This window comes from Alosa alosa, chromosome 13, assembly GCF_017589495.1.
Source record: "Alosa alosa isolate M-15738 ecotype Scorff River chromosome 13, AALO_Geno_1.1, whole genome shotgun sequence".
Classification (NCBI taxonomy): domain Eukaryota; kingdom Metazoa; phylum Chordata; class Actinopteri; order Clupeiformes; family Clupeidae; genus Alosa; species Alosa alosa.
In genome coordinates, this window is record NC_063201.1 from 18,223,880 (window position 1) to 18,236,757 (window position 12,878).

Below are 12,878 nucleotides of genomic sequence, written 5' to 3' on the forward strand. Positions count from 1 at the left end.
AGGGTGAAGTAAACTAACTGATACAATGTGTTAATGTTTTCCGCTTCTTTTGTTACTTTGAAAACTTTATTTAATTTTAGATAGGTCATCTCCAGTTTACCGTCATGATACCCCCAGCCGACTCGTTAGTGAAATATGACAACCCACTTTTGGTGAGCAAGAATACAGAAAAGAAGTCTCCAAAGGTAAACTTCCTTTTAGTCTCTCAGTTTTGGCTAACGTTAGCTAACCAGAATATTTGTAGCAGCACCCCTTGTTTTATTTTATCCGCTTGTAAACTGTTTCAGCTAACCACCAACTATGTTTTAGTTGCCTTGATTAAACAAGTTGCAAAGCACAGCTAAGGTGACAGTCTTTTTATTTATTTTTTTTTTTTTTTTAAGAAATGGCCTTTCAGTAAACAAAAGGCCTGCTTTTTAGTTCCGCCTGCATAGGCCTATGGCAAAACAACAACAACAACAACAAAAACATACCTCTGCAGCTATTTATCCGGCTGCAGGAAAAATATTAGTCTAACTTACTCTCACCTCTACAAATCTTTGCTAATCACATATAGGCCAGTATTCAAACTGCATAAATTAAACGTTTAAACATTTTATATTGAAATCATTGAATTCAGGCTCGTCCCCTGAAAGTCAGTCCTCAGCAACAGGTCGTCACAGGTCCAGTTCCTCCTCCACCTAAACCAAAGACCCCAACAGCTGATGCCACTAAGCAACAAACAGAAGAAATTCTTAATTCCATCCTTCCACCCAGGTAAAGATAACATTAGGCCTAATCAGTCTTTCCTGCCCTGTCACTTTGCTTTAAAAAAAAAAAATGCAGACTGGACTAGATATAGTATCCTTCAAGCATTGTATGTGCTTTAGGTGCTTACTGTAGTGAAATCAGCATACCTATAATAAGAAACAAGTTTACTCTCAAGCAGATCTGAGTGGGGGCGAGATCCATTCCAGTGTGTCACCTAACTGGAGAAGATCTAAAAGCACTAGCATGCCTGGGCTCCAGCATAGACTGTTTAATCCCATGTGTGCACACATCCGTGCCCTCTCTGTGTGTCCATGTGGGTTGTGTCTTGCAGGGAATGGATGGAAAACAACCAGCTGTGGGTGCAACAGGTGGCCAGCACGCCCTGCACACGCATGGATGTGGTGCACCTGCAGGAACAGCTGGACATGAAGCTGCAGCAGAGGCAGGCCAGGGAGACAGGCATCTGTCCTGTTCGCAGAGAGCTCTACACGCAGTGCTTTGGTAGGGGGCCAAACCTGCACATCAGGCTGTGATGTCAATTGTTGTTCTTTCAAGTCAGTTTATTTGGGAGTGGAAGCATGTATGAATGTGAGAGATAGCTTATAAAAGATATGTAAACTAATGTCTGCTATACTTGCAAAACAATTGAGGACTCCCACGTTACTAGAGATTTTGATTCATGATGAAATCTAAATCCACATAACTGAAGTAAGTGCATGCATGTGTTTCATAAATGTTATCTGTTGAGTTTGTCCCTATCTGTTTTTCTGTAGATGAACTCATCAGGCAGGTCACAATAAACTGCTCTGAGAGGGGGCTGCTACTGTTGCGGGTTCGAGATGAGATCCGCATGACCATTGCTGCTTACCAGACACTGTACGAGAGCAGCGTGGCTTTCGGCATGAGGAAAGCTCTGCAGGCTGAGCAGGACAAGTCTGACACGGAGAAGAAGGTAGGCGTGGGTCAGCCCAAGTCTGAGGCAATCTAGTGTTTGGGAAGATAAAGGAATACACCTAATAGTGTATAGACATACCCTGGAAATCCAGAGTTCTCGCGAGAGCACAATGGAATTGATTGACCAATGATGCACGTTACTTTTACCCCAACATTCCGGGGAACCAGCTACAGTAAACTGATAAAGACAGCGCTGCAACGTTGGAGGACAGTACACATTGGTCGTAGTGTTATCTGATTGCGTGCAGTGAGATTTTGAAATGCATGCTTGTTGCTTGGGCCATTACATTGTTCTTGGCCAGTGGCCGGTTACACAAAGCCCCTTAAGTTAAGTGTTTCCCTTAAAATCTGATTTAAGGGTCCCTTAAAATAAAAACGGTTGCACAAACACCCTTAAGTTTTCTCCTTAAGATTTCCTTAACATTTTAAGGGTTAGTCCTTATCTTGTAAGAATTCCTTAAAACTGTTGCACAAACAACCTTTGTAGTCCAACTAAGGGGAAAAACCTAAGGGACATCTGACTATACCTTAACCATATTATTAACTGAATTTATGCTGATAAATAAAGTATATTATTTATATATTATATATTATCTCTGTGAAATAGGCCTAGCTTTTATCAGAAACATGCCGTATTGTTATTGTGTAGGCTAGTTTACGTAGGCTAACGTTAACAATTCATGTGGATGTCTTGTTAGCCTATGAACTTCGGTTCGGTTCGCTAGGTAAAACGTTGGTGCACTGATGACAGTCAGGATCATCTCTAACTTGCCAACTAGTATTGTTCAGTTCATGTATATAACATGCTTTACTTGCTACCTGGATAATTTCCGCAAATATTATTATGGTAAGATGAATGATAAGATCATTAAGCTTTACTGTGTTCGGTGGGTTAACGGCATCGTGGCAAAGGCAACAATCTCCGTGGAAACGATAGAATTTGTGCCGGAAAATCCCTTTCAATGCAGTAAATCGCTTAACGTTTCTCCTTAACTAAGGAAACATTTTAAGGTATTCTGTGCAACACCCTTAAGTAAATCCCTTACCTAAGGAGAAATTAAGCCTTAAGGGTCATACTTAAGGGAAAAAACTTAAGGTGCTTTGTGCAACCGGCCACAGACCCTTAATCTTTCTAGATTATCAGGGTCTGGATCAGTGTTGCCAACTATTTCAAATGGAAAGTAGCTAAAGCCAGCTCCAAAAGTCGCTAAATGTCGCTAGATGACGTCACACACTAATTTACATATCAATTACGTCACCAGGTCGTGACCACGCCCCAAAAAAAAAAAAAAAAAAAAAACGGTGATGGCCCTTTAATTCCCCTTTACACTTGTTTGCTTTCCTCCTAGACCTACTGAAATAGACAACTTTAAGAGCCTAATTTAAATATATTTAATTTAATATACTTGTGGTAATTGATACACTTTACACTTCTGTACATCTTGTCATAGTATACACCAGAATGAGCATTAAGTGGCTGAAAAGCAGTCATTTCCAACCTATTTCCAACTGCTGCATTTGCTTTGCACAGCTCTCAAAAAGTCTCCAAGAACGGCAGAAAAAATAGCTAGATTTGTCGCTAGTCGCTTTTTACAAAAAAAGTCGCTTGGGGGGTCTGAAATCTCACTAAATATGGCAACAAAGTCGCTAAGTTGGCAACACTGGTCTGGATTTTCCAGGCTAGTATAGACACCTAGTTGTTGCGAAATCAATACAAGTTTGACGGTGGGATCAGATCAACATTGGTCTGAGGCAATGATTCTCAAACGGTCTGGTGTGCCATGGAATTTTGAGAAACACAATGCGGTTTTATACAGATTCATGAAATAAGGCTAGAGGGCTATTTTGAAATGCATCAATGTCAAAGCTTCTTTTAAGATTAAAATGGTTTTGGGTAGTCATTTAAAGTAGTGGTTGTTATAAAGTAGCCTAATAAGACTACAGATTTGTTAGAGCTCAGTCAACATGTGAGCATGAATCGCTGTATTCTCAACTCATGATCACTCCGTATAGAAAAATAATAATGTGTATGATACTTCACAATATGTAACTATAAATCACAGTGCCTTGGCGCTTTGGTTTGACCTTTGATGTGCCTTAGCCCCAAAAAGGTTGAGACCTTGAGAATTGTTGACCTGCTCCATAGATCGCAGGCCTGGAGATGGAAAAGCGAGACCTGGAGAGGCAGGTGAACGAGCAGAAGGCCAAATGTGAGGCCATCGAGAAGAGAGAGGCGGAGCGGCGGCAGGTAGAGGAGAAGAAGCACACAGAGGAGCTCCAGTTCCTCAAGCGCACCAACCAGCAACTCAAGGTAGGCTGGCGTCAATGCTGGGACCAGCTAGTCTCTCACTCTCAACAAAAGGTGGATTTGCACTTCTGAAGCTCCCCATGGAGCAGATGCACTCACTGACTCACTCAGCTGATGGGGTACTGCATACCATAGCAAAAATATTTAATAAGACAGCAACATTTTACGGCAATTTGTTTTTCTTTTGTAATGTTCTGATGAAAATACTACAATGTCATGGACATACCAATTATCATAATTCCTTATTCCTTTAGTAATTAGTAAAGAATGGCATCAATTGAATTGGTTCAATTCCAGGGTAACTGCCATTACTGACAAAATGTATAGCTTGCACAAAAACTAAGTCTCTTTTGGCAAAACAGTTTAGTAAATGAATAAATATCTAGTCTTTGCTTTCAAGAGATTGTGGGGCATGTAGTTTCTGTCTTTACTTTTTAGGGGGCAGCCGTGGCCTACTGGTTAGCGCTTCGGATTTGTAACCGGAGGGTTGCCGGTTCGAACCCCGACCAGTAGGCACGGCTGAAGTGCCCTTGAGCAAGGCACCTAACCCCTCACTGCTCCCCGAGCGCCATTGTTGTTGCAGGCAGTTCACTGCGCCGGGATTAGTGTGTGCTTCACCTCACTGTGTGTTCACTGTGTGCTGAGTGTGTTTCACTAATTCACGGATTGGGATAAATGCAGAGACCAAGTTTCCCCTCACGGGATCAAAAGAGTATATATACTTATACATCCAGTCTACCAGTGAATGATTTTGGTAATATACCGTAGCTCCTCTGTATTAAATTCATCACTTTGACCAAACACTTGTTTACAACTGTAAATAATGGCAATGCAATCTCAGGAAATGCAACTGCAATTGTTAAAAAATAAAATGCATTTGCAAAAAGGAGTTGTGTAATCCAGTTGTCAGTATCAACAAGTGAATAATTTCCCTAGGTCCAGCTGAATAAATAATACGTTTTATTTTTACCCCTCCATTAGGGGTACACTATATGAAGGCAATAATATTTTATTTGCAAATGCTTTTCGTATCTTTACAGACCCAGTTGGAAGGAATCATCGCTCCAAAGAAATAATAATCCTGTGTTGGACATTGAAGTTGCTGTTTGATGAAGCCCTGCACATAACTGTTCTTTCAATGGATATCCATGAAAATATACACTTCCAAAGCCAAAATCTTTCTTTTGCAGTAAAGAACATTGAATAAAAAAAGTCAGTTGCCTCTGTGCTTCTTTATTAACAGATGCAGAGACAAGCCACTCCAGTGTACAAGCCACTGACAGATCATTGGTTGACATGCAGCAGAATGGCTGCATTTTAGATAAGAACATTCTGACGTTCTATACAGAACAATGTTGGTTTTAAGACAGCAGCAAGTATTAGCAGGCCATCACTTTCACCAAGGATGGTGAGTAAATGAAGGTGATCAAAAAAGCATTTTTTTGCCTATTCCAATGACAGACACATCAGACTCTTAAATACACCAATAAAATTCCCACCTCCAGCCATACACTTGCACAAAATGTCCATTGAAAGATGCAGATTTGAGGAGCCCAAGTGCTTATCGCTTGGATCGCTTGGCTTTTTTGCCCTCTGTGGGTATTTGTTTGTTCTTGTTCTTGTTCTTGACGTTGTGCGTATCATAATATCGCACGCCGACCTTTTTCGTCTTCTGGGAGCGGTCGATCCTTCGCTTCTGCAGAGACAGACAGTGGGGAGAGAGACAGAATTACGGAGAGATAAGACAAATGCAAGCGATTCGACTTGAGAAACAGCAGGAAGCACATCTTGGAGGCCATCATCCATCTGTGGTGTCAACCCAGACAGATGAGGCATGCGGGAAGAACTCGCCAAGTCGTACCTCTTTAGACGTGAGCTTCTTTCGTCTCCTCTCTGGCTCTTCATCATCCTCAGCCTTCCTCTTTCTGCCCACCAGCGTCATGCCTGCGTAAGAGACGGTGAAGAGAATACGTTTAGGAATCAGATAAATTCACAAGTCATCATTACCATGTATGGACCCAAAACATCAGCAATATCACAACCCAGTGACGCACTGCAGGCATCCATGCTACATACAAAAGCTATACCAAGAGGACCACTTATAAAGTTGAAAAATTAAAAAAAAAAAAAAAATCCTTGGATCCTTTACACAGGTCGGATGAAGTTAACTCTGTAATGCCTCTTTAGTAAGTGTTCATGTCGGTCACCACATTAATCATTATAAAATCTGAATTGGCTTGAGTATGTCAATACAATTGTAAGAGAAAGTGAGTCCAGAAGCCTGTCTTTCATCCCTGAAGTTTACAGTTGTCCTCATTTAGCCACAAATAGTATGAGCAAACTCCTTGGTGGAGAAAATAAATAGTTTGCATATAAAAAGAATGCACATATTTCATATTCATGATTTTCATATGGTCCCCTGCCACAGGTGTATAACATCAATACACCTGTGGCAAGGGACCTGATGAAACCCATGAATAAAGGGTAATAATGACATATGTCGTCAATTGTAATTTAGATAAATCACTTTTTGATTGCTGTTCTTTTTTTCTATAATGGTGTATGCTTTCCAAGAGAAATGGATACAACTATGGGGAAGGTCAAATACAAGCAACTTGCACAAGGCCAATGGAGGCCAATGGATTTCTTATTGTTTTTGTCTATCTTTGGTCAAAGCATTTTCTCAAACTTCACATATCAAGCAAGTAAGCTTGCAGTCAAAGCACAAAGCACCAATTTCAGCATGCTGAAGAGATAAAAAAAAAAAGGTGTTCTCAGATTAGGTGGTTACCTTTTGTGCGTTTAGATTTATCAGCTGCTGTCTGCTTTGCCTTCATGTCTGCAAACACTTTCTCTGAAAGACCTTTTGGGATCCTTTAAAAGGAACAGAAGGAGAACAACATTACTCACAATTTCAGCTACCCGTTACCAAAGGTTTGGGGGGTCAGTGTTTCGGACCAGTCCTTGGCCAAGCCCTGATGTGAAATTTCACAACAACAAACAAGTACAATGACGTAAAAGACAGCAGCATGAATCAAGCAGATGTGCCAGAGGCAAATCGGGAAGACAAGCCAGATTCTGCCAAAGGCCAGCAATCTGGAGAGGGGCACAAGTTCACCCCTTCAGCGGCCCCCCTTCACCGACTCACTCACTCAAGAACTCCTGGCGAACAGTGCTGCATATCAAAGGGGTGAGAGACAAATAAAATGGAACACTGACCGGATAGCCGAGAAGTGCTTGGACTTTGCCCGGTCCAGGAAATGCTTTAACTTGGCAATCTTCTCATCCAGCTCCTTGTTCACCTCGCGTGCACCCTTGGTCTTTGAGCCCCCGGCTTTCTCCGTTGGTTTCTCTTCATCCTCCTTCTCTCCTTCCTTGTCCTCACCATTGTCTCCTTCCTCGCTACCCTCCCCATCCTCCTCGTCATCGTCCCCACCCTCACTGCCGGACAGGTCGGCAAGGTCAGGCATCTCGACAGGCACAAGGTCCTCCTCTGTGAACTCGGGTGCCACGTTGATCTTGCCGAAGTTCTGCCGGATGCTGGACAGCATCTTGCCGACCTGCTCTTGCCTGTGTTTGTGCTGCTCCTGGGCCTCTTGGTCAGAGGATGACACTGCGGCCTGGGCCTCCATCTCCCCCTCACACACAGCCTGCTCGGCTTCTTCAGCAGGGCCTGCCAAGGGCATGGGATGCGCCTGGGATTGAAACCAATATGTAACCAGTGAAAAGGCCAACCAAAACTTGCTCAATATCCCTTCACAAACAGTCACAATATTATTCCAAAACATAATTCCTTTACACAAAATGGTGTCAATGTGACCCATCAATTTCTTAAAAGCATACAAATGCAACTGAGTATGGAATCCTTGCATTTTACCAGAGGGTGGCAGAGCAGAGTAGTACATTTGCAATTTTTTACATTGTGGCTGAAGTCCAAGGCCCTTTGTCCTGTTTGCTCACCTCGTCGTCTGTGTCCATGCCAGGGGGCTTCACAAAGAAGGGAATGCGCCCCCGCTGCCAGTCATTCAGCACCATCTTGGACACGGTGGGAAGGTCAGGCTCACCACCCTGCAGCAATCAAAGACGTACACACATACACAGAGGCTGAATTTAAAACACATTTTCATAACTCAACGGAAGCCTCAAAGATTGTGATCTAAACTCAGTCATTAACCAAAACAACTTGTTCCCTTTCAGATAAACCAGATCCGATCTAATGAGTTGGCCTCAAAGAGTCATCCCCAGCTCCGGATGAAGACCCAATGTGGTCATCCTCTGCTGAGCAGCACTTTCCCCCAGTGTTGGGTGTCTGGCGCAACGTTCATTTGTTGGTATCTGGGTGTATGGCTCTGATTAAGCGGGCCTGCTGGTTCCTGAGGGTCGAGGAGGGAGTTGTGCAGCTGCTCCTGCTGCTGCTGCTAGCGGAGATGGCCAAGGCAGGCCCCAGCCGACCCGGCCAGGAAGTGCACGAAGGGTTCATGTGCACGACTGACTCACTCTACCAGCTCCTGCTGGCACAACCCAGCTCGTTTCCACCCAGCAGGGCCGGACGTGACTCATGAGGCCTGTTTACTTGTAAAGTTAGATAAACAAACACACACATACACACACGCGCACACACACACACACACACTCAACATATGTAGGTAATACATGTTTTGTGTTGCGCTTCTGGAGGCCAGACCTTAAGGAGTTTTCCCGTGCGGAATGCGAGCTTTTCCAGGAAATCCTCGGCGGATGTCCAAGACGGAATTCGGTAGGTCTTCTGGATGTACTCAGCCTTGGCCCTCTCCAGAACTGCGCCAATGTGGTCTTCTGGGTTGCGGATCTTCTCAACTTGAACCTGGCCGAGGAAAATTCACGGATGAGAGATCCACTTCAATGGGGAACGTGAATGAATGAATGATACACACGTTTGATAGTGACCGATCAGGGGAGAGAGAGAGAGAGAAAGAAAGAAAGAAAGAAAGAAAGAAAGAAAGAAAGAGAGCTGGGATCATGTCTTACCACCCCTTTGAGAACAATGTCGGACTCGCTGTCCTCTGAGGGATACACAACACCTGGACAGTCGATGAGGAAAATGCGTCTCATTAGGGTAATGTACTGCCAAACCTGGAAGGGTGAGAAGGGAGACACACATGGAATACATGCTACCAAGCAAACTATTCTACCATTCAACACGGGCATCACTGCCAACAGTGTTCAGGAGATGTTTAGATAAAGGGCAAAACATCTAAGGAGACATTTTGTTAGAGGGAAAAACATATTAAAGGATCCCCAAGAGTGGAGGATGGCTGTTTTCAATCTGGATTTTAGAAAAAGAGCCATCATGAGCCCTTCAGTACCTCCTCCTCTCATCTCCTTCTGGAAAACCATTACTCACTGCCTGTTTGTACAACCAGAGGAAACGACTGACAGGGTAAGGGGGAGAGGGTCATTTTGACACAAACGCACACATACATGTGTTTAGGGCCAACAAGGCCTGCTGGAGGTACAGCTACAGGAGGTTCGCATTCTCCACCAAAACGTGTCAAAGCTGTCCAATATGGCTTGGCCACGCATGACTCCAGACTGGGAAAATGAATGAATTATATACTACCATTCCGAATTTTGGGAATGAGGGCTCAGTGTCATAATCGACATAGTGATGGGTCATAAATGGAGAAAACATCATTGATTGAATGTTAAAAATAACTATAATAAATTGAATGAGACATGGCCTTGTGACAGAGACAAAATATATAAAAAAATAAATAAAAAAAAAAAAAAATACATGTTGCTGCCCCACAAGCACAAGTGTCCTCAAGAAACCTGAAGTTTGGAACAAAATAAGCTCCTTTAAATGCATGTTGGGGAAGGAGAAGCCAAAGCTATTATAATGAACCACAAAGAGTGATTCTCACGAAAAATGCCAGACAAATAAATTACCTCTGTCAAAAGGGGGCAGAGGGTGGGGATGGGGGAAGAGTGCTGACCAATTACAAGCCATTTACTTGAAGAACACTTGAACACACCCCAATGAGTAAGAAGTACAAGGCGTTCGGAATTTGCATTATGGGTGAAACGAAGGACGAGGTGAGAAAGCAGCTTTAGAAGGCCTTACCTTAGTCTCGCCAGCGAGAGGCGCCACGTTGCACACTTTTTTGGAGCGCAGGGTGTTGATGATGGAGCTCTTTCCAACGTTAGGGTAACCAATGAAGCCGACGCTAATCTGCTTTTTGTCTGTGTGGAGCTGCAATAGCAAGGACAAGAAATGAGAAACAAATGGGACAGTAAAAGACAAAATTCAGAATGTAAATATGAAAGGAAAACGAAGTTAAAATAAAAATGAAGATGACCGTTACAAAAGGGTGCAGTTCTTCTACGTTCTGCTTTCTTAAAAAATAGCAAATGTTCAAGAGTAATGGCAAACCATCACACTGGTAACAAAGGATTCAAAAAACAGTACGTCACTTCGGTCATTGTGCAACACTTTAAAATGACTCGGACACCGCATTATCTTCTAGCAGGCTCTCCAAGTTCGACATGAGACATAACATTAGTTCTGGTGGTTTAGTCAATATTTTTAAAGCAGAAAATAGGGGTTTGTTTCGTGGAACACCCTTCAAAGTTATTATGACTAAAGATTTACAACTACGCCATAATAACTGTGGTATTCTCGGCCTTGCTCAGCTAAAAGGGGTATATCAGTAGTATAACCATCAACTGAATTTATTTGCTCAGGCATGCACGATCTTTTTAGGGCTTCCAAGTCCAGCTTGTTTATGGCCCAGACCCTATAAATAGGGGCTGACCGACCGATCACAGATGTGTAGTCCAGGGGCAATGGCTGGGGAGGAGAGGTGATGCTGGGGCATTTGGGGGATAACGGGGCTGTGCTACATGGCTCACCGTCCATTCACCTCTCACCCGGGACTCAAGCATGACAAAATAACTGTGTGTGTGTGTGTGTGTGTGTTGGTACAAGTGCGTGCTTGATCACTCACTTCTTCACACATTTGTCCAACTCTTGGAAACACACACCATGACAGGCGGCGATGGGGGAAACACAGATGAGGAATCACGAAAAACAGGGGGAATAAAAGAAAAAAAAGGATAAAAAAAAAGGGTGTTGCTGAAGTTTGTGTCTAGCGTGAAGGGGCCAGAGGAGCGTACCTTGCCAAACTGGCGGAGGAGTTGGATGAGGGAGCCCTTGCCAAAGGAGTTGGTGAGGCTGGCGTGGAAGGCCAGCGTGGGGTAGTCATGGGACAGCAAGGCCACCCAGCGTTTCTGAAGCACAAAAACACACACACAAAATATGAGCACATATATCAACCTTTTACAAAAACATAGCCAAGCCCTACTCACAGAACAGCAGACACAAAATCACAGTTGGCACATACATCACTGATTCTCTCTCCATCTTTTATTTGTTTCTCTCTCTCTGGCTTTCACTCACAAACACACACTCATCCCTTCACTACAACTTATTCTCATGGACAAAGATAGACAAATCAAACACACAAAACATGGACACGCTTGGAAACTCATTTAATAAGCTAGTTATGACTATGTCCATTAAGTCCACACTGTGATGACACTAACCTTATTCATCTCTATGAGCGCGCGCGCACGCGCACACACACACACACACACACACGGCAAAGATAAATACTCCTAGTGGTAAACGAACCAACGAACCAGAACTGGCAAGGCCGCACCAGGGGAAAAACCTGACAAAAGATTTCCATTTAAACATGTTGTATGCACACAAAGCAAGCATTAACACAGCGCACAAAGGTACCTGGCACGGGACTCCCAAACAAAACGAGACAAAACAAGAAATATGCAAGCTTTGGTGTGGTGATCTCACGCCCATAAACAAATCTTGTGGAACAGGCAATTAGCTTCCTGTTTGGTGACCCCTTGTTTTGTTTTTCTGCACATACACACATGCGCACGTGGAAACAAAAGTGGTGCGGTTGAGATATACACACGTAAACCAAAACAGAAACAAGAGGCAAGGGCCTTCAGGCAGAGAAGCAGAGAAAAAGTTAATTTATTCTCCATCACCACGCTGGGGAAGCATGTACCACAGGCTCTGCTTACCGTGACCCAGGTGGGAATGAGGTCGCACTTGTTGAGCACAAAGATGAGGTGCTTCCAGGGCTTCTCCTTCTTCAGATAGGTCTCGATGTTCTTAGAGCGCGTGCCGATGGGGTCACGAGCATCCAGAACCTGAATGATGACATCCGAGGAATCGATCACCTGAGGTGGGGAACCGATGGAGGTTTAGAGGTCATCCTGAGAAGGTATTATTTGATAATTTGACAAACCTGTTCGCTTCGTCTTTCACAACAGGATGAGAGAAATTGTCATATAGGTGCGGAGTTCTATAGGGTTCAAGTTGTCTTGAACGCAGCGACACGCCACTCTTGCTAACTTTTGCTGAATGCTAAGTCTAGAGGATTGCTGGGCAACACAGAGCATAGACGGCTTTGGAATTACGTCAAAATGGTTGTTTCTTCAATTTCTGTTAATTTTGTCTGTCATTTGTTTCTTCTTCACATTTCAAAACTAAAAAACTCCACATAACCCCCTTTAAAGCAAGCAGAGTTTGGTTACCTTATAAAGTTCACCCCAAATCCTTTTGGACTGGCCCTTCTTGAAGATCTCCTCACGAGCTTCGTTCCTGGAAGCACCAGCAAGTACTGATTAATGACCAGAGATAAAAGACAGTGACAAGAGATACGCAGAAGAGAAACCCATCTAATTCCTCTTCTCTTTGTTTTGAGGAACAGAATCCATGGTAACAATGAATCTTTCAAAGCACAGTCTCTGAGAGCTGACTTTAATCTGCACTGTTCCATGAATACCAGGGTGATTC

General features: G+C 43.4%; 2 protein-coding genes across 2 annotated transcripts in view; one reads left to right on the forward strand and one right to left on the reverse strand.

Annotated features, from left to right (window-relative positions):
- On the forward strand, window positions 1–5,233 carry dnali1 (dynein, axonemal, light intermediate chain 1). Its single transcript, XM_048260830.1, has 6 exons — window positions 1–185; window positions 620–756; window positions 1,082–1,251; window positions 1,524–1,702; window positions 3,851–4,015; window positions 5,053–5,233. The coding sequence occupies exons 1-6, from the start codon at window positions 105–107 to the stop codon at window positions 5,086–5,088; spliced, it is 768 nt and encodes a 255-aa protein (XP_048116787.1). The 5' UTR covers window positions 1–104; the 3' UTR covers window positions 5,089–5,233.
- The window catches only part of gnl2 (guanine nucleotide binding protein-like 2 (nucleolar)), a 25,310-nt gene continuing 17,657 nt past the window's right edge, over window positions 5,226–12,878 (reverse strand). The window contains exons 6-16 of the mRNA XM_048260829.1: window positions 12,617–12,683; window positions 12,101–12,259; window positions 11,168–11,281; window positions 10,116–10,244; window positions 9,020–9,124; window positions 8,697–8,855; window positions 7,973–8,080; window positions 7,232–7,707; window positions 6,804–6,886; window positions 5,874–5,956; window positions 5,226–5,708 (exon numbers count right to left, since the gene is read on the reverse strand). Of these exons, the coding sequence (XP_048116786.1) occupies window positions 5,574–5,708; window positions 5,874–5,956; window positions 6,804–6,886; window positions 7,232–7,707; window positions 7,973–8,080; window positions 8,697–8,855; window positions 9,020–9,124; window positions 10,116–10,244; window positions 11,168–11,281; window positions 12,101–12,259; window positions 12,617–12,683 (1,618 nt within the window). The 3' untranslated portion in view covers window positions 5,226–5,573. The remainder of the gene's footprint in view (window positions 5,709–5,873; window positions 5,957–6,803; window positions 6,887–7,231; window positions 7,708–7,972; window positions 8,081–8,696; window positions 8,856–9,019; window positions 9,125–10,115; window positions 10,245–11,167; window positions 11,282–12,100; window positions 12,260–12,616; window positions 12,684–12,878) is intronic.

Coding starts and splice junctions, on each gene's coding strand:
- dnali1 (XM_048260830.1), top strand. CDS start 105: ATGATACCCCCAGCCGACTCGTTAGTGAAATATGACAACCCACTTTTG. Junction 1,252..1,523: donor GCTCTACACGCAGTGCTTTG/GTAGGGGGCCAA, acceptor GTTTTTCTGTAG/ATGAACTCATCAGGCAGGTC. Junction 1,703..3,850: donor AGTCTGACACGGAGAAGAAG/GTAGGCGTGGGT, acceptor CCTGCTCCATAG/ATCGCAGGCCTGGAGATGGA.